Raw genomic sequence first — 20141 nt, 5'->3', positions numbered from 1 at the left:
GGGAAAGCTTGCAGGGAACAAAAGCTCCCGAGAGCAAACCCGAGCAGATTGCTTAGCCCTGACGGGCAAGGGCGGGGCAATTCCGCCTCTGGCAAAGACATTTGGGAACCACGGTAACAGACCCTTCCCCCAGAAGATCAGCAAGAACAGCCAGCCAAGACCAAGTTTACCGATCAATGAGAATGGCAGAACTCCGGCACTAGGGGGATACAGCACATAGAATTCATGGCTTTTTTTTCCCAAGATGCTTTAGTCTTTCAATTTTTTAAATTTTCTTTATTTTTCTCTTTTTCTATTTTTTTTTGAATTTTTCTTTTTCCCTTTTTCAACCAACATCTTATCAATCCCTTTTAAAAAAATCTTTATTTTTCATTTTTAGAGTCATATTCTATCCCTTCATTGTAGTTAACCTTATTTTTTGTTTATATATAAGTTGTTCTCTCTTTAAAATTTTGGGATACAGTTTCTTCTAACAGACCAAAATATACCCCAAATCTAGTGTATGGCTTTGTTCTAGTCTCCCACCTGATCACATTCTCTCCTTTTTTAATTTTTCTTCATTCTTTTTTAAACAACTTCTTATCAATTCCTTTTATAAAATCTTTTATAATTTTCATCTTTACAGTCATATTCCATCTCTTTATCATATTTATCCTTATTTTTGTATATATAAATAAGTTTTTCTTTAAGATTTTGGGAGGCAGTTTCTTCTAACAGACCAAAATACACCCCAAATCTAGTGTGTGGCTCTATTCACCAGCCTGATCATATTATTTTTTTTCTTCCTTTCTTTTCCCCCCAGTTGCGGGTCTCTTCTGATTTGTTTAGTGTATATTTTTCTGGGGTCGTTGTTACCCTTTGAGCATTTTGTTCTCTCATTCATCTGTTCTTCTCTGGACAAAATGACAAAACGGAAAAACTCACCTCAAAGAAAAAGAACAAGAGGCAGTACCAACTGCCAGGGACCTAGTCAATATGGACATTAGTAAGATGTCAGAACTAGAATTCAGAATGATGATTATAAAGATACTAGCTGGGCTTGAAAAAAGATACTAGAAGGTACTAGAGAATCCTTTTCCGGAGAATTAAAAGAACTAAAATCTAACCAAGTTGAAATCAAAAAGGCTATTAATGAGGTGCAATCAAAAATGGAGGCTCTAACTGAGGATAAATGAGGCAGAAGAGAGAATTAGTGATATAGAAGACCAAATGATGGAGAATAAAGAAGTTGAGAAAAAGAGAGAGAAACAACTACTGGATCACGAGGGCAGAATTCGAGAGATAAGTGATACCATAAGACAAAACAATATTGGAATAATTGGGATCCCAGAAGAAGAAGAAAGAGAGAGAGGGACAGAAGGTATATTGGAGCAAATTATAGTAGAGAACTTCCCTAATTTGGGGAAGGAAACAGGCATCAAAATCCAGGAGGCACAGAGAACCCCCCTCAAAATCAATAAAAATAGGTCAACACCCTGACATCTAACAGTTAAAACTCACAAGTCTCAGAGACAAAGAGAAAATCCTGAAAGCAGCTCGGGACAAGAGGTCTGTAACCTACAATGGTAGAAACATTAGATTGGCAGCAGACCTATCCACAGAGACCTGGCCGGCCAGAAAGGATTGGCATGATATATTCAGAGCACTAAATGAGAAAAATATGCAGCCAAGAATACTATATCCAGCTAGGCTGTCACTGAAAATAGGAGAGAGAAAAAGCTTCCAGGACAAACAAAAGTAAAAGAATTTGCGAACACCAAACCAGCCCTACAAGAAATATTGAAAGGGGTCCTCTAAGCAAAGAGAGAGCCTAAAAGTAACATAGACCAGAAAGGAACACAGACAATAGACAGTCACAGTCACCTTACAGGCAAAACAACGGCACTAAATTCATATCTTTCAACAGTTACCCTGAATGTAAATGGGCTAAATGCCCCAATCAAAAGACACAGGGTATCAGTTTGGATAAAAAAAAAAAAAAACAAGACCCATTGATATGCCATCTGCAAGAGACTCATTTTAGACCCAAAGACACCTCCAGATTGAAAGTGAGGGGGTGGAAAACCATTTACCATGTTAATGGACATTGAAAGAAAGCTGGAGTGGCAATCCTTATATCAGACAAATTAGATTTTAAACCAAAGACTATAATAAGAGATGAGGAAGGACACTACATCATACTTAAATTGGTCTATCCAACAAGAAGATCTAACAATTTTAAGTATCTATGTTCCTAACATGGGAGCAGCCACTTATATAAGCCAATTAATAACAAAAGCAAAGAAACACATTGACAACAATACAATAATAGTGGGGGACTTTAACACCCCCCTTGCTGAAATGGACAGATCATCCAAGCAAAAGATCAACAAGGAAATAAAGGCTTTAAAAGACACACTGGACCAGATGGACTTCACAGATATATTCAGAACATTCCAACTCAAAGCAACGGAATACACATTCCTCTCTAGTGCCCATGGAACATTCTCCAGAATAGATCACATCCTGGGTCACAACTCAGGTCTCAACTGGTACCAAAAGACTGGGATCATTCCCTGCATATTTTCAGACCACAATGCTTTGAAACTAGAACTCAATCACAAGAGGAAAGTTGGAAAGAACTCAAATACATGGAGGTTAAAGAGCATCCTTTTAAAGAATGAATGGATGAACCAGGAAATTGAAGAATTAAAAAAATTCATGGAAACAAATGAAAATGAAAACACAATTGTTCAAAATCTTTGGGATGCAGCAAAGATGGTTCTAAGAGGAAAGTATATAGCAATACAAGCCTTTCTCAAGAAACAAGAAAAGTCTCAAATATACAACCTAACCCTACATCTAAAGGAGCTGGAGAAAGAAGAGCAAAGCAAGCCTAAACCCAGCAGGAGAAGAGAAATAATAAAGATAAAAAGTTTTTGCACAGCAAAGGAAAACAGTCAACAAAACCAAAAGACAACTGACTTAATGGGAGAAGAGATTTGCAAATGACATATCAGATAAAGGGCTAGTATCCAAAATCTATAAAGAACTTACCAAACTCAACACCCAAAGAACAAATAATCCAATCAAGAAATGGGCAGAAGACATGAACAGACATTTCTGCAAAGAAGACATCCAAATGGCCAACAGACACATGAAAAGTGCTCAACATCACTAAAACCTCAATGAGATACCACCTCTTACCAGTCAGAATGGCTAAAATGAAGAAGTCAGGAAACGACAGGTGTTGGCGAGGATGCGGAGAAAGGGGAACCCTCCTACACTGTTGTTGGGAAAGCAAGTTGGTGCAGCCACTCTGGAAAACAGTGTGGAGGTTCCTCAAAAAGTTGAAAATAGAGCTACCCTGAGACCTAGCAATTGCACTACTGGGTATTTACCCCAAAGATACAAATGTAGTGATCTGAAGGGGCACGTGCACCCTAATGTTTACAACTGCAATGTCCACTGTAGCCAAACTATGGAAAGAGCCTATATGTCCATCAATAGATGAATGGATAAAGATGTGGTCTATATATATACAATGGAATATTATGCAGCCATCAAAAAAAAAATGAAATCTTGCCATTTGCAATGACACGGATGGAACTAGAGGGTATTATGCTAAGTGAAATAAGTCAATCAGAGAAAGACAATTACCATCTGATCTCACTGATATAAGGAATTTGAGAAACAAGACAGAAGATCATAAGGGAAGGGAGGGAAAAATGAAACAAGATGAAACCAGAGAGGGAGACAAACCATAAGAGACTTAATCTCAGGAAACAAACTGAGGGTTGCTGGAGTGGATGGGGGGTGGGAGGGATGGGGTGGCTGGGTGATGGACATTGGGGAGGGTATGTGCTATGGTGACTGCTGTGAATTGTGTAAGACTGATGAATCACAGACCTGTACCCCTGAAACAAATAATACTAATGTATGTTATGTTAATAAAAAAATTTCCCACTTCCTAGGAATTTAAGAAAAGAGACACAATCAATAAATATAAACGTCACTTTGCTATTCGTGTCATTATCATTTGCTAAGGACAAAAACTAAATGCCAAGATACTTCTCAGCACTTACCCTGATTCTTCACCTACTACTAAGGCAAATGAAGGGTGAACCACAGGGGCACTCTTAAAATCCTTCCACTATTTTGTATAGTAGGGGCCTAACTCTGCAAGGTTCATTTCCATGTTTCTCGGTTCCCTGTGTGCCCCGTAACATGATATGACAAGCACGTTTTTACATACAAGATAGAGGAGAATCTTAGGAATCAGTACTATACTGGTATCCACCGACCTTGGAAAACTTTGTTACCAATAGACCCAGTCTGGTGAGATTCTTAATCAGTGTGTAAGTATACAATCTTCTTAGACCAGTGGCTTTCAAAGTGGTTTCTTTGTTTCTACTATGCCCACAGTAAGAAATATATAGCAACCCAATACTTAAACACATATATAAATATATGTTTCAAAGAATCATACTTAATATTTGTCCTTACTCTCTGCTATATTTTAATATATCCCATCCCATCCCATCCCATCCCAATCCCAATCCCAATCCCATTCCATTCCATTCCAAGAGAAATACTGGTTTTGACCTACTAAATCAATTTGGAAAATACTGCCCTAGACCTTATATTGTTCTAGGATTTTAGGATCACTAAGATCCCTCAGGCAACCAGAGGCTGAGAGTGAGACACACTTCCTCTAAGCCTGAATCCTGTCTGCCTCAGCCCCCTGCCTTGCTGTGTGACCAACGTCAACCTCTGAGACAACAGCAGGACTGACAGCAGCAAACGTGCATCCCACCTGATATTACCTGGCGTGGAAGACTCAAATCTACATCACCAAGTAGTGAGAACTTCTTTTGTCCAGTGGTGAGGATCACAGGCAATGGGGATGCAGGTCAAAGGAAAACATCAAGCTAACTCCAGAGATACATGAGTTACAGAGGATGAAAAGTAAAAGATTTCTTTTCATATTTGGATATCTTTACACAGTTTTTCTCCTTTAGCTGGATATACAAGATGGTCTTTGGATTCAGACTTACCACCTTCTTTAAACAATTTTTAAAAGGAGCATGAAAACTTTTTCTGCCATAAGATATTGGAGATGTACTATACCTTTATTTCCAGCCACTTTATTGTCTTCTCCTTACTGTACTTGTAATATTTCTTTTTGTCTATTTCTGGATTAAAGAGAAAAAAGAAGAGTGCATTAAACAAAAAATAAATTCATAAGATATGTATATATACATATAAAATATCAACAATTAATGTTTCATAACAGTTTATATTCTTGAAAAACTCAATTTATAAGCCTGAGAGCATACTTGAGAGGTTAAAAAAAAAAATCCCCAAACCGAACTTGGGTGCCTCAGGTTTCGTCCAAACATTAAATGAATGGGAATTTAAGGAAATCATCAAATTTTACCAATAGTTATCATCCCAAGGAGAAATTTTTTTTCTTTTCTTTTTATTACATCTACATGAGATGACAGATGTTAACTAAACTTATTGTGGTGATCATTTCATAATACCTGTGAGTCAAACCATCATGCCGTACACCTTAAACCTAGACAATGTAGTGATCTGAAGGGGCACGTGCACCCTAATGTTTACAACAGCAATGTCCACTGTAGCCAAACTATGGAAAGTGATTAAAATATGGAAAGTGTATTAATTACTTCTTAATAAAACTGGAAAAAAGTACACAAACAAATCTGTAGAAAATCTGTGATTTTTAAAACTCAGCAAATTAACACGCCAAGCAACCTTCATTTTTTTTTGAAATAATCTGAAGCTTAGCTCAGTGTTTTCAGTGAGACACTTCTTTTCTAAAATAAGAATGGAAATCCCAAGAAAGGAAACTGAAACTAAACACAGATGCGTATGAAGTGCACTGCAGGCATTGAGGGAAAAAACCTTGTTAACTACTTGGTACTGTCCTGGTGGGATTAGCGAGAAAGAAGAAAAGATACGCCTATCTTTGAACGCATTACCAGTATAATCGTAACTATATTTCAGGGGAATTTGGATTTACAATAGGCTTGACCTGGCCCTTAATGGGGATAAAACTCTCACCTCTTCTAAGTTATACTTCCTCCCCTCACAGTCCACCTAGCTTTACATACTGTGACACGAGGCGTTATTTCCTTGGTAACACTTCATTCGCGGAGTTTCTTGCTTTCTGTGCAATCGGCAGAGGCAGAGGCTTGCAGCTCCCAGCCTCCTGCCTCATGCAGGAGTGATCTTTGGGACCCCTGGAAATCTTAGGGCCAGATGCAAACTCCCCCCATGTGACTTTGCTACCCGGGTAGAATGACATTTTCTCTTTCCTCCATAATTGTTGTGGGAAATGGAAATGCTTATTCAGGGATCATTTTCTGCAGTCTGTTACATCGGCTTGCGTTCCACGAAATGGTTTATATGGGAGAAGGGCTGGCCTTAGCGCCTGCATGTGTCCTCCCCGTTCCGGCCTGCAGTTGTCAAAACTGTGGGCAATAGGAGGCATGATGGAGTGCGGACTGGGCTTCTGCACCCATCTCCTCAGGATGTGTCACTGAAATAATGAAGGAGAGACTGTTGCAAATGGCGTTGTCAGAGTTTGAGAACTCCAAGGGGCGACGTCTGCTATGCGGGAGCCAGGGGCAAACCTGGGCAAACAGCCTGCTGTGGAAACAAGGCAGGTGAAACTAAACTCAACTTCCCTGGAGAGAGTGTCCCACCCATGTACAAAAATAAGGGGAATTCTAAGAGCACATAGCAATCACTCAATAAATGTACTCCGCTGTGTGGGTTAAAACTTCTAAAGAAGCTCTGTTCATTGCCTGAGATAAATCTCCAAAGAAGCTCAGTGTAGAGGTCTCTCCTAAGAAATCCCACCTAGACTCTGTTACTCACTTCTCTCTTGCCTCTTATGTCCACACTTCTTGAAAGAACGTTCTACAACCTGCCACAGTTTCCTTCCTCTCTCGCACTCCCTGACTCCCTTGCAGACCCTTCCCAATCCTCTTGCCAATGCTCTGTCAGAAGAAGTGGAGACCACAGGCTCTGAGCCATACATACTGCCGGGGCTCCGACACACCCAGTGCACGGTGTCACCTGTTACACAAGATGATCCACACAAAGCCGAAAGCACAGCACCTGGCACATAACAAATACTTCATATTACTTAAAAAAAAGATTAAATGACAACTTGCTAATGATAATAGCATCAGAAACTAATGTATCTTCGAGCCTGTGTACGTTCTTTATATACATTTCTCACTGATGTTCAGCATGAATCTCAGGTGAAAACCACTGTTTGTCCCCACCTTAAATGACTGGGTTAGAGTGAAGTGAACCACATCGTCCAAAGTCACTGAGCCATTAAGCAGGGTACCAGACTCCTACTAGGCTGACTTCAGAGCTGCGGATCTGATGTTCATTTTATCAAGATCAATTAGGACTTCACCCTTCTCAGTACTTTTGACCCTGTTCTTTGTGGGAAAAACCTCTCCTCCATGATTCTACAAAAACTTTTCCTCTTGGTTCTTTTAGGTCTCTGGTGACTTTTCCTCTGATTCTTTTCAGGCTCTGCTTTGTCCGGCTCTGAGGCCAGGTGTACCTTTCTCTGGGGGTGAGTTCATTTTGTTTCAAGAAGACCAAATAAACCCAACCAGGAAGCCCAAAGCCCTGAGCTGAGGCTCTGTGCCTAAAGACAGACTGTTCATCTTCCTCCCAAACCATCCTCCTGTTCAACCAGGCTCGGATCTGAAAGCCATCACTTCCTCCTGCCTTGCTTCCCACATTCTATCACTGGATTCCAGCGTTACCTGGTGGGGGCCGTGGGGGAGGAAAAAACAAAACAAAATGAACAAACAAACAAAAAAATGCCATGTCAGAAATGAGGAGGCTTAGCTTCTCATGGATCAGTAACTACTTCCATTAAAAAAAAAAAATCACCTTTCTTTAGGAATAATGTTCCTATGGTTAATATACCCATTTTAAGTGTACAATTTGAGGAGTTTGAACAAACATATACATACGGTCATGTAACTATCACCCTAAACAAAAAAGCTGCTCTGAACATTCTTGCACTAGTCTTTGCATGGAGATGTGTTTTCGTAAGTCTTGGGTAAATCCCTAGGAGTAGAATTACTGAGTCATAAGAAACTGTCAAGTGGTTATACTATTTTATGCTTCCACCAGCCAGGTAGGTGAGTTCTGGTAGTTCCTCAACTTATTGTTTTTCCTTTTTATTTCAAGCCACTCTAGTGAATACTAATGATATTTCCTTGTGGTTTTAATTTACATTTCCCTGGTGACTAATGATATTGAACCTGTTTTTGTGTGCCTATGGGCTATTTATAAATCTTTTGCTAAGTGTCTGTTCAAACTTTGTGCCGATTTTTTTTTTACTGGCCTGTATGTATATCATCTTATTACTGTGTTAAGAAAACTCTTTATATATTTGAGATACATATCTTTTATCAGATAGACCATGTAAACATTTTCTTCCAACCGTGGTTTATCTTTTCTTTTTTCTTAATGCTGTCTTTCAAAAAACCGAAGATACTAATTTTGATGAAATGTAATTTATGGTTACATTTATAATTTTTTTTTATGGCTAGTGGATTTTATGTCCTAAGAAATCCTTGCCTATCCCCAAGGTCACAAAAGTTTTCTCTTACGTTTTCTTTTAGAAGTTTAGTAGTTTTCATTTCTGCATGTAAATTAGTGATCAATTTTGAGTTAATTTTTCTGCATGACTGTTAGGTGAGGGTTAACATTGTTTTTCATATGAATATCCAATTTTTCCAGATCATTTGTTGAAAAGACTATCTTTTCTCCCACTGAATTATCTTGACACTATGGAAAAAATTCAATTGACTATATAAGTGTGGGTCCACTTCTGGATTCTCTATTCTGTTCCCTTATCTATATATTTATCCTTATACCAATGCCACACTTTCTTGATTATTATAGCTCTAGAGTAAGTCTTGAAATTGGATTGTGTAAGTTCTCCAATTTTGTTCTTCTTTTTCAAAATTGTTCTGGTTATTGCAGGTCTTTTGCAAATTCATATTAATTCTAGAATCAGCTCATCATTTTCTTCCCCCCACTCCCTCCAAAAAAGTCTGATAGACATTACATTAAATCTATAGATCAATTTGGAGAGAACGGACATCTTAACAATATTGAATCTTTAAATTCATGAACATGGTATATCTCTCTATTTATTTAATTCTTTAATTTCTCAGCAATGTTTTGTAAAATCCAGTGTACTGGTCTTGCACATACTGTGTTATATTTATTTCTAGAACTTCACGATCTTTGATGATATTCTGGATATGTTTTTATTCCATTGTCTGTTCACTGCTAGTATACAGAAATATAATTCATTTTTTATAAATTAACTTTGTATCCTGTTTATTAGTTATAGTAATTTTTTTTGTAGATTCATTTGGGCTTTCTACATACATGTCCATATTGTTTATGAATAGAGATAGTTTTACTATTTACTTTCCAATCTGTATACCATTTATCTTCTTCTTGTTTTATTGAAACTGTTAGGACTCCCACTACAATGGTGAATAGAAGTGGTCAAAGCAGACATGCTTATCTTATACCCAGTCATAGGGGAAAACTGTTCAGTCTTTTACAGTGAAGTATGATGTTAGCTTAGGTTTGTCATAGACACCCTTTTCCAGGAAGCTCCCTTCTATTCTAATTTGCTGAGAATTTATATTATGACTGAATTTTGTCAAATGATTTTTCTGCATCTATTGGGATGGTCATACAGTTTTCCTTTGGTCATGTGTAAATATGGTGAATTATGCAGATTGATTTTCTAACGTTCAAACAACTTTGCATTCCTGAGATAAATCCCACTTGGTTATAATATGTTATCCTTTTTATATATTTGATTTGCTAATATTTTATTAGGAATTTTTCAGTCAATGATCATAAGGGATATTGGCCTGGTTTTCTTTTTAAAATAATTTTGACTTTGGTATTGGGATAATTCTGGCTTCACAAAATTAGTTGGGAAATTTTCCTTCCTCATCTAATTTCTGAAAGGATTTGAATAAGTATCATTATTTGAGTATTATTTATTTCTTAAAGTATGGCAGAATTCATCAGTGACGCTAATTGGGCCTGGAGGTTTTTTTCTAGGAAGTTTTTAATTATCAATTTATTTCTAATTGAATACTCCCTGGACAAGATGATAACTAAGAAATATCCAACTTGGATATCCCAGAATGCTACAAAAGGACCAAGTGCATAAGCTACTGCTTAATTTTGAAATTTACAAATTTTGATAAGTAAGGGGGTTCAAAATATTCATGAAGGCCGCAGATTACCCAAAATTATGAAAAATACCATAACATGTTTGTTTGTGTCTTAAATTTAGTATTTGCAAGAGTTGGTGAGTTAGATAATATGTACATATGCTGGAAAGGTTTCTTTCCTTAATGTGTCTGGTGCCTATAAAACTGGTCTCAAACATCTGGAAAGATTGGGTTTACAAAATAAAGATGGAATAAAAGTGAGTCCACAATTAAATAACATGTTCAGCAATTGGGTAATCGGCTCACAATCCTGAATTTCCCTGATGTATTATTGAACAAACTGCCTAGAGCACATTTTCACATCTACTTTCTCAATGTTTTCCATACCAGAAACTCATATGGTCTCTTTTTTTTTCCTGCCTCCTGGGGAGAGAAACTTGGCAACTGTACTTGGGGTATTTTAATCAGGTAAGTTTTCCTGGCTCTTCCTGTTAATCACACCGGCCAGCCTAGTGCAGCTTTGGCTTGCAATATGAAACAGTGTTAGACTCAAGATGAAGTTCACAGCCCTTTATTAGGCCTTTCCCCTGTCATCCCTCCACCGAATGTGAGCTTCTTTGGCAAGAAACGTACTGAGCCCCAGAGCTAGCAAACAGAGACACATCATTTCCTTCACTAATAAAGCAGGCAGTGCTAACTAAGGTCACGGTCATCGTCATTTGGGATACAAACAACTGTGGCTGGGTTTACTCGGCAGGGACGAGGGGGGTAGGGGGAGGTTCTTAGAAACCTAGCAGGCTTAACCAGATCTTTAGTGCCACAGACTTTTGAGACAGCATCTGGAGTTTAATATCAAAACAGCTGGCTGGGGAATCTGAGTATTTCAGGGTTTGCTCTATCTGTAGAGTGCCTACGGAGAGAATGGGTGTTAAAGACAATCAGCTCTCTCCTTTATCTTTGCTCCCTCTCATGGATACCACCTGACCACTCCTTAGCAGTCCTCTTTGTTTATTTTGAAAATCCTAGCAATAAAATACGGAGCAGAACCAAACAGTAACTTATAAATGGACAGTAAGCTAAATTCGAATAGGCAGCTGGGACCCAAGGCAATCGCTAAAAGAGGGGAATGGGTGCCTGAGAACAGAAAGCTCACTGCTGGGATGAGAAACTTGTCTTCTCTTTACGCTATCGTAGTTCTCTGTCTTCTTTCCTGACTCTCTCTTTTTGCCTCACAAAGGGAAATTATGAAGATGGGATATACAAGTTTTTTTTAAAAATAAGTTTCTATCTTTGCATGAGATACCACCTAACAATTCTACCGGAGTCTTCTGGAAGTGTTACACAGTTGCAAGAAGGAGAGGAAAGAGTGGCTGTCAGACACAGGTTCCAATTCTGGTTCCCCACTTCTACTTCTGTGATGCTAGTCCAGTAACTTCAGCTCTTTGAGCCTCGGTCTCCTCATTTGTAAAAATGCAGGTTGTAACAATAATGAGAGGGAATTACTGTAAGGATACAATAACATATGTACAATACAGATGATACATACTTTCTCATTAGATAGTAGATATTTTTATTATTACCTGATTATCCCCATTCTACTTAAACCACTTCAATATATATTTAGCAATGGACCAACAAACAGATGTGTACGGGTGTGCCCAGTACTTACACATCAACAAAGAATTAATAATTTCTAATTCAGAAGCCTTAATAGTACTAACATTTACTGAGCATTTACTATATATCCAGTACTCTTTGGTCATTGATTTACTTGTATTACATCATTTAATTCCAGAAGCATCTCTTTATGGTAGATACCAGAGACTATTAGCTGCAGTATTTAAATAATGTTCACATCCCTGTCATTCAATAATCTCAACACCATAAAGCTGAGAAAATAAAAGCTTTATTTTATGATCTAGAACAATTTTGCAAAGTACTAATTATAATGTATGGGGGATACTCTCAACCCTTCAAACTCTTCATCTTACAGAGCAAGGATGCTGAAAATCTGATTTCTTCAAAACTATATGGCAAATATACTCTTAATTTTCCTTGTATGCCATCAGATCCTGAGATCAGATTACCAGACTGTTCTTAAAGAAATTCTTTCCCAAAAAAGATATGAAGCAAATATAATGAAATATAAACCTTTGTTGATTATTGGGTCGAGTACAATAATATTTGCAGTTTTTTATCTGAATTTTTTGTATCTTTAATTTTCTTAATAAAATAATTGTTTTACCGGCCCATGTACTTTAATTTTCAAAGTAGATATATTATCAGCCTATATTCATTCCAGGTTTCTAAACACCCTTAGCCTCAAATTTTTCTTTCTTTCTTTTTTAATGATAGTAAGGCAAAACATAAAGTGATAATTCAGATTAAATTTCATATAGTAAAAGATGTATGCAATTTTCTCTAAAAGTCTTGACAGTTTCTTCATAATTAAATTCTTCCCCTAATAAATGACACTCTGTAAATCTTAAAATAATGAAAGGTTTAAAAACAAAACCAAAAATTTTAAAAACAAGAAAAAAAAAGAAATAGTAGGATCTCTTCTATCTCTTAAGTATGCTTCACCCTCAAAAAGGCCTCTTTCTCAAAATGCACATAAACAATCTCACATTACTTGCCTTACCCCTTAACCCAGAGCACAAATATGTGAAATATTTTCTTTATGTCAGTTCTGTATACAAGGACTGCATACTGAGATAGACATCTTTTCCCATGAAGATCCAAAGGGAAATTCATAGTATTTTGAAGTTTATTTAGAGCTGGTCAAACAAGATAAGCACAGGCCATGCACTTTCTATTTCAGCAGAACTTCCAACTGTTAAGCCATGTTGAGGAGTGACAGAGATTAGGACACGAGTTCAGGTAATGATTTAATCAATGATCAGGGGTTCCGTGTGAAAGAAGGAAGGAATGAGAGGGAGGGAAGTTCTTGCTTTGAACCGCAGGCTGAAAGCTAACAAATGCCGATTCATTAACACCATTTCTCAATCTGGGTTTCTGGGTTTGGGTTTAAGATAACTGTTCTTTATACAGCTCATGTAAGCATTTGGGATAATGAATTCATTGCATTTTCAATTTACATTAACTTGGCAAAATTAAAATGACTTGTACTTATTCCTCATTATTTAAGCTTTCAGAAATGGCTATGAGCTACTTCATTTGTTCACCCACAAAAAGACTGTTATCTCCTCCAAGCTCAGCATCAGGGAATGCCTTTAATGGGACGGTTTTGATAAAACCTTGGTGCCACATTCCATATCCAAAATGGAGCTCTAAGCCTGGCCTAGGGTGAATTTAGTTGAACCTATAAATGTAAAATGCAATCAGTGAGGTTCTCCCCTTTCCCACTGTAAGCTTACACTTCTTGGAACTACCACTTTCTTGGGCTCAGAACTGTCACGGTTGCCAAACCGACCATGAACAACCACAGCTCATCAGCCTGTTGTTTTGGTTCCCACACTCCATGTCCATATTAACCCTGAAACTACCTGGATGACTTTGGAGACACAGATGCTAAGTTTGTATAGTGTTTCTAACTTAACAAGACATACTTATACACACTGCCTCACTTCCTTCTCTCAGAATTCAAATGAATAGTATCTACTGCTCCTCTCTTAAGTACCCCCAGCCTGCTCTTCCCACCTGTGTCTCCAGGAGGCCGCCCCCACTGCGGGTCAGGGCACAACTCAACAGTCATCCTTGACTCCCCCTTCTTCTTGACTACCACCCCCAACCCCGAACGAGCCTGGTTCTACCTCTTGGGGCTACTTTCTGCTAGTTCCAGGTGCTAAGCTCAGGCTACCATCATTCCTGCCTAGACCACTGCAGCAGCCTCCGTGGACCCGGCCTTAGGTTCTCCAACAGGTTTTTCACTTTATAGCGCTCTCCTGCTCAAACTCTGCTGACACTCCACTACCATTAGACAAAGTCAGACGCACATCGGGCCCTTCATCATCTGAACCCTTGCCCTGCATTCCCACCCTTTCCTTCCTTACCAACCTAAATGCATCCCTGACATCCGATACTCTGGCTAACCTGAACTCCTTAGAGCTTCCTACACATGACGAACTTTCCCATATGTCCACGCCTCTGTTATGCTGCTACTCTGACTTGTCCTTCAGGGCTCCACTTAGAGGTCATTTCACCCAGGAGAGCGACCCCAGAGCCAACCAGCTGCGCTCCCCACCTGCGAGGTTATGAACGTGTCCTGGGCATCCCCAGAAAACCAGGAGTTCACTTCCGTTACTTTCTGCTGTCATTGCCCTATTTGCATTTGTCCCCTATAGACTCCAAGCTTAGTGAGGGAAAGGATAATGTCTTATTTGTAATTAGTTTAACTCTAGTGCTCAACATATGCTTCTTAGCGGCACTCAATAAACACTTCTTGATTCAAAAGAAGGCAAAGGCTTTATGTAATCTTACAAGGAGAAATCTGAGGCAGAAAGCAGTCGAGGAACTTAACTGAAGTCACATACTTAGTTCAAAGAAGAACTGAGACCAAAGCCCAAGCCTCATGATCCCTGGCCCTGTGGGAGATAGGCCACCGTGTGAACTGGTTAGAATTTCCAAGACTGAACAGTCCAATGCAATAGAGGACTAGCATTGATGAGTGGAAGCAAGTCTGAATGACAGCTTCCCTTCCGACTGGCATAGAACAAGCCTTCCACTCAAGTGGGGCAGGTGCCCAGCCTTTCCAGCAGACATAAGCCTGATTCAAAAGGCCACATACTCTACCTTTTTCCTCTGTCACATGTCGAAGTAACTTCTCAAGATCAGGAAGTTTCAGCAACAAAATGCAATTTGGAAACATGTCATCCACCACAACTTGCTCTAGGGGCTGGAACTTTCCCTGAAAGAAGACTTCATTCAGTCAGAATGCAAGCACTCCAGTCAGCAAACTCATACATTATGAAAAAGGAAAAGATACATCATCTCATAGCTGGATCTTTAAACTAAGTTCAAAGCCACCTGTCTCACCTAAGGAACCCCTCCACTGGGATAGGCTCCAGAACTGACTCTCAGCTCCCTCTAGGAAGCTCTTGAAGGCACTGGAGTTCCAAACAGCGTACCACCCATATCAAAAGTACAGCTACGGCGGGGTGGAGGGAGTTCTGGAAGAGCGCTAGAAGCCATAGAAGCTTGTGGAGATGGTAGAGATTGCATTGGGCTGGTCCAACCCATTCAGTGTGTGGGAAAGGATATAAAGCTAAGGTCACAGAGCAGGAGTCCTGACCATCACTCAGGAATAAGCCCAGATCACACACAGAGCAAACAGCTTCCCTCCCTATCCTTACCCCAGGGCTGAAGGAAGAAATACTACAGCAAGGAGAAAATAACCAAAATGAATCTGCTCCTGCCAGGGCTGTCTGACAATGCTTCCAAATGTAGGCCATGATAAAATAAAAGATGGCCAGAGGGGTAAGTACAAGGAAGCTGCACACATACTAAATCAGGCTCATCTACAGAGGTGTGTAAGGCCTGGAAACCAATGGGCCAGAATTCAGAACATAGGAATTCAGAACATTCTTCTTCTCAATCAGGTTATTTTTACTTAATTGTGCAGGAGCATGGAGGGGCGAAGTCTGTCTAAATGATTAGTTCCCTGACTTGGGGATACTGGACTTTATAAAAAATGCATGGTTCTGCCCACGTCCCACTTCTAGCTCACTCTGCTTTTCTGTTTTAGCGACAACTCTATTTGAAGACAAAGAAACCATCTGATCAGTTTTCTTTCTGCAAATGCAGGTTTATTTGGTTTGAAGGGTAAAATCTCATTCATTCAGTAGCATGTGTGAAAGCTCGTCATACTTTCTGTTAAGTCAACAAATGGCAAGAAATGCCTCAATTTCAATGCTGTCTTTTTCCTTCAGATAGTAAGAATAATCCACAGATTTTCCAAATCTTCCTGTCTTTAGGTATCTACCTTAATCTATATTCTATCATGGTCAACAAATATTTTAAATATTTAGCAATTGAAAACAATACTCTAATTATATACGGTGGACTGCCACACAGTTATGATATAATAATTTCATAATTAACTAATATTTCATTCTCATTTTCTTTACCATATATACCCAAAAAGGAAATGCAATAAGCAACTTGCTTTGAATATAAAGTTAGCAACAGTTGGGATAGCTAGAAAGAAGAATTTTTCTGAGATTAAAGAAGACCAGGTCAACCTTTCAAAAGTGCATACCGATATTCTTTAACTCAGTAGGAAAAGATCATGTGTAAAATGCAAGGAAGGAAATACCTAAATGTCATGAGTTATTTTATAGGGCACTTCAAGTATTTGAGAAGAAAAAGTAAGATGGTTTACAATGAAAGCCAACCACCACTTCGAGCAGGATTTCTGCTTCATTCTGTGTCTGTCGACCTGAGCCAGCCCTCAGGACTCCCAGAGGGCCAGGGTGAGGGTTAATTCACCAGTCATGGTCTCAGTGGGACACAGGGAAACAACCCCACAGCATGGGGGGAGGGGCTTTAAATGTGCATCATTACAGGTGCTAAGGCTGGTTGGTGACTTTCTCTCTGTTAATGTATCCTAGAAAACTAATGGGAGCCAACTGAAGTATTCAACTGAATACTACCAGATCCTTGCTTCTGGTGGTGACCTGCCCATCTCTGTTCATTAGAGACGAAGACTTACTGGCCTCGCCGCTCATGTACCTTAAATACGCTGGCTCCATGGTAGCTTCCGGATAATGAGCACCATGAATGAAGTAAGGATAAAACTTCACCAATCCACACTAACAGAGGATATAGGAAAGGAGGGGAATAAAAGAAGCAAGTTGCATCCGGAGAGAGTATGACTTAAAGTTTGAAGTCTGTTTTACTGCTTTCGGTTTTTATAGCAAATTAAACTGAGGTACCCACCATACGGAAATTTGGTCTAAGGACTAAATAAGATGAGCCCATAAACATTTAAACTATAAGCAAACAGCGTGCGAAAACCCCGATTCTTCTAAGTAGTTTAAATAACACTGATTCCTTAAAATTGTTAATCTGCAGATTTTCGAACTGTGGTTGGTAGATGCCTGGTAGTCTCTAACACCCTTTCAGGGGGTCCAGAGCTCAAAACTATTTTCACAATAATGCTAAGGTGCTATCTGCATTTTCACTGCGCTGACATCTGCACGGCCAGGTGGGTAGAACTGCAGGCTCCTTAGCAGCAGTCATGGCCATGGCACCAACCTATCCTGTAGCTCCTGCGCTCTTCACTGCCATGCAGGGCAGTTAAAAAAAACACAAAACAAAACAGAAGCCATGTCACTTAAGGATATCCTTCATCAAGAAGTAAAAGCAATTACTGTTAGTGAAGCCTTGACCCTGAGTGCAAATCTTTTCAATATTCCGTGTGCTAAAAGTGATGCTAAAGCCCCTTCTGCCGCTACCCGGGCACAGTGATTCCCGCAAGGAAAAGTGCCTGCATCACTGAGTCAAGAGCAGAAATAACTACTTTTTTGTGGGATCCTATTTTTAACCGAAAAAAACCAGTACAGACTAGGGCTGTTCAGACTTGGGTATTTGGCCGAATATAAAAGAAGTGAACCCGTGACTTCAAGGAAAAGACTGAAAGTACTTGCAGCCAGCCAATGATACCATTTTAACTTTCAGGCAAAAATTAGAATTGTAGAAAAGTTGTATCAGCTGCTATGAGAGCTTCCCAATATATAGTTTTCTGATGAGGTCAGGGGTGATATTAACAAAGGAGAGGAAGAGAGAGAGAGAGAGAGAGAGAAATGAGGTGTGTCAACATTTGGAAGATCTGCAGAAATCAGTGAAACAATATTTTCCAAATGACCAATGCATGTTATTATAAAGTCATACATGGGTAAAAAAATCCATTCTCAATGCAAGACAGACCAATGGATTTTCATGTAAACAGAGCACGGGAAATTCATTGACAGGGTTTCAGATTCCACATTGCAATGAACTTTTAAGAAACCACTACCCCTTGTTGATTTTTAGAGTAGTATTAAAGAAGAATATCTGCAATTGTCTGAAAGAGTTATTATACTATTCCTCCTTTTTCTGACTACATATCTGTGTGAGGCTGCATATTCTTCATATACTTCCACGGAAACAATACAGACTGAATGCAGAACCAGATATGAGAATCTAGATGTCTTCGATTCAGCCAGACATTAACAAGACTTGCAAAAATGGAAAACAGTGCCATGCTCTTCACTGCATTTTGTTGTGTGTTTCATTGAAAACATGTCATTTATGTTAACATGTAATGGGCTCATTATTTTTATTTCAAAATAAATTAACAAAACTATTTTTAAGTTTCTCAGTTTTAATTTCTAATGTAGTAAATATTGATAGATAAAACCCGCAGGAACAAAAAGATTTTGGGGATCCTTAAGCATTTTCAGGAGTGTAAAGGTATATTGAAACCAAAATGTTTTAGAACCTCTGGCTGAAATGATTACTGTTAATGAACTCTGTTTTTATATTGAAAGGGTAAATCTCATCTAACTGGGATTCCTTAAGTCTCAAGTACAGCTTCCCCATTAATGAGCTTTTACTAGGCACACCCCAATTTACCTATTTAATAGTCTCACAGAAAGAAGAAAATAAGTCTTCTTTCCTTTCTTAAGGCCCGAGGTCAGTTTCAGTTTCTTAACATTTGTATTGTATTTCAAAACGAATGAGGACTTAATGATAAAATTTTCATAGTTAGGCTTTTTCTCAAACAAGTAAGGCCCGCGGCATGGAGGCCTAGGCCATCCTCAGAAGTCACAGGTAAACTGTCAGAGATGAGTGCTGGTTCTCAGTCTGTGTCAGTGCTCTAATCCGTCCCAGCACATGTTCCAGACCGACTCCACCAACCTGAATCAGATTAAATTACATCTGAATTGTGGGGAATCTACATTTGGGTCATTAAAAGGAGAGAGAGAAGATCAAGCAAAAAGTGATCTATTCTGTTCCCCCACTGTTCAAGTCCCAAACAGGGAAACTCACCTCTTTGTCAGCCTTCCTGAGGTAGTGGAGAAGCAGAAATAGAGGGTCCATGGGTGTGGCAAAGTGGAGAAGACCTCCTACAGATTAAAAAGAGAACAAAAGGAATTAAATGTCTTGGAAAGACAACTTATTTCATCTTAATCCCAATGTGGAAACCATTCCTTGAAAAATATATGTGAAATTCCAATTTCAGAAGCTCTTCTTACATAGGCACAAGATTCTACATGACTCTTTCGAAAGGCAGAATGTGCTACAGTAAGTGTAGTCACCATCTGTCACCAAACAACATTGTTACAATCTTATTGACTGTATTCTCTATGCTGTACTTTTCATTTCTGTGACTTATTTATTTTACAACTGGAAGTCTGTAACTTTTAATCTCCTTTATCTATTTCAGCCACTCCCCAACCCACCTTCCCTCTGGCAATCACCAGTTTGCCCTCTGTATTTAAGAGGCCGGTTTTTTTTTGCGGGGGGGCACGTGTGTGGCTCAGTCGGTTAGGCATCTACCTTTGCCAGGTCACGATCAGGGGGGTCCTGGGATTGAGCCCTATGTTGGGCTCCCTGCTCAGTGGGGAGTCTCTGTGTCCCTATCCCCAACTTGTGCTCTCTCTCAAATAAATAAAAAAAAATCTTAAAAAAAAAATGAGTGTTTTTTTGTTTGTCTCTTTTGTGTTGTTTGGTTTCTTAAATTCCATTTATGAGTGAAATCATACGGTATTTATTTTTCTGTCTGACTTATTTCATTTAGCATTATACCCTCTGGGTCCATTCATGTTGTCACAAATGGCCAGATCCCATTCTTTTTTTTATGGCTGAATAGTATTCCATTGTGTGTGTGTATATATATATATATATATATATATATACATATATATATATATATGC

General features: G+C 38.8%; 1 protein-coding gene across 10 annotated transcripts in view; it reads right to left on the bottom strand.

Annotated features, from left to right (window-relative positions):
- The window catches only part of RNASEH2B (ribonuclease H2 subunit B), an 87644-nt gene that overhangs the window by 39921 nt on the left and 27582 nt on the right, over positions 1 to 20141 (bottom strand). For all 10 annotated transcript variants that reach the window (XM_073894605.1, XM_025874958.2, XM_073894602.1 and 7 more), the window contains 3 exons: positions 19254 to 19330; positions 15015 to 15129; positions 5110 to 5174 (listed from right to left, as the gene is read on the bottom strand). In XM_073894605.1, the coding sequence (XP_073750706.1) occupies positions 5110 to 5174; positions 15015 to 15129; positions 19254 to 19330 (257 nt within the window). The remainder of the gene's footprint in view (positions 1 to 5109; positions 5175 to 15014; positions 15130 to 19253; positions 19331 to 20141) is intronic.

Source organism: Callorhinus ursinus, unplaced genomic scaffold (assembly GCF_003265705.2).
Source record: "Callorhinus ursinus isolate GAN/ISIS: 27379988/994484 unplaced genomic scaffold, GSC_fseal_2.0 scaffold7, whole genome shotgun sequence".
In the NCBI taxonomy this organism is placed as follows: domain Eukaryota; kingdom Metazoa; phylum Chordata; class Mammalia; order Carnivora; family Otariidae; genus Callorhinus; species Callorhinus ursinus.
This window is presented reverse-complemented; position numbering and strand designations above follow the sequence as displayed.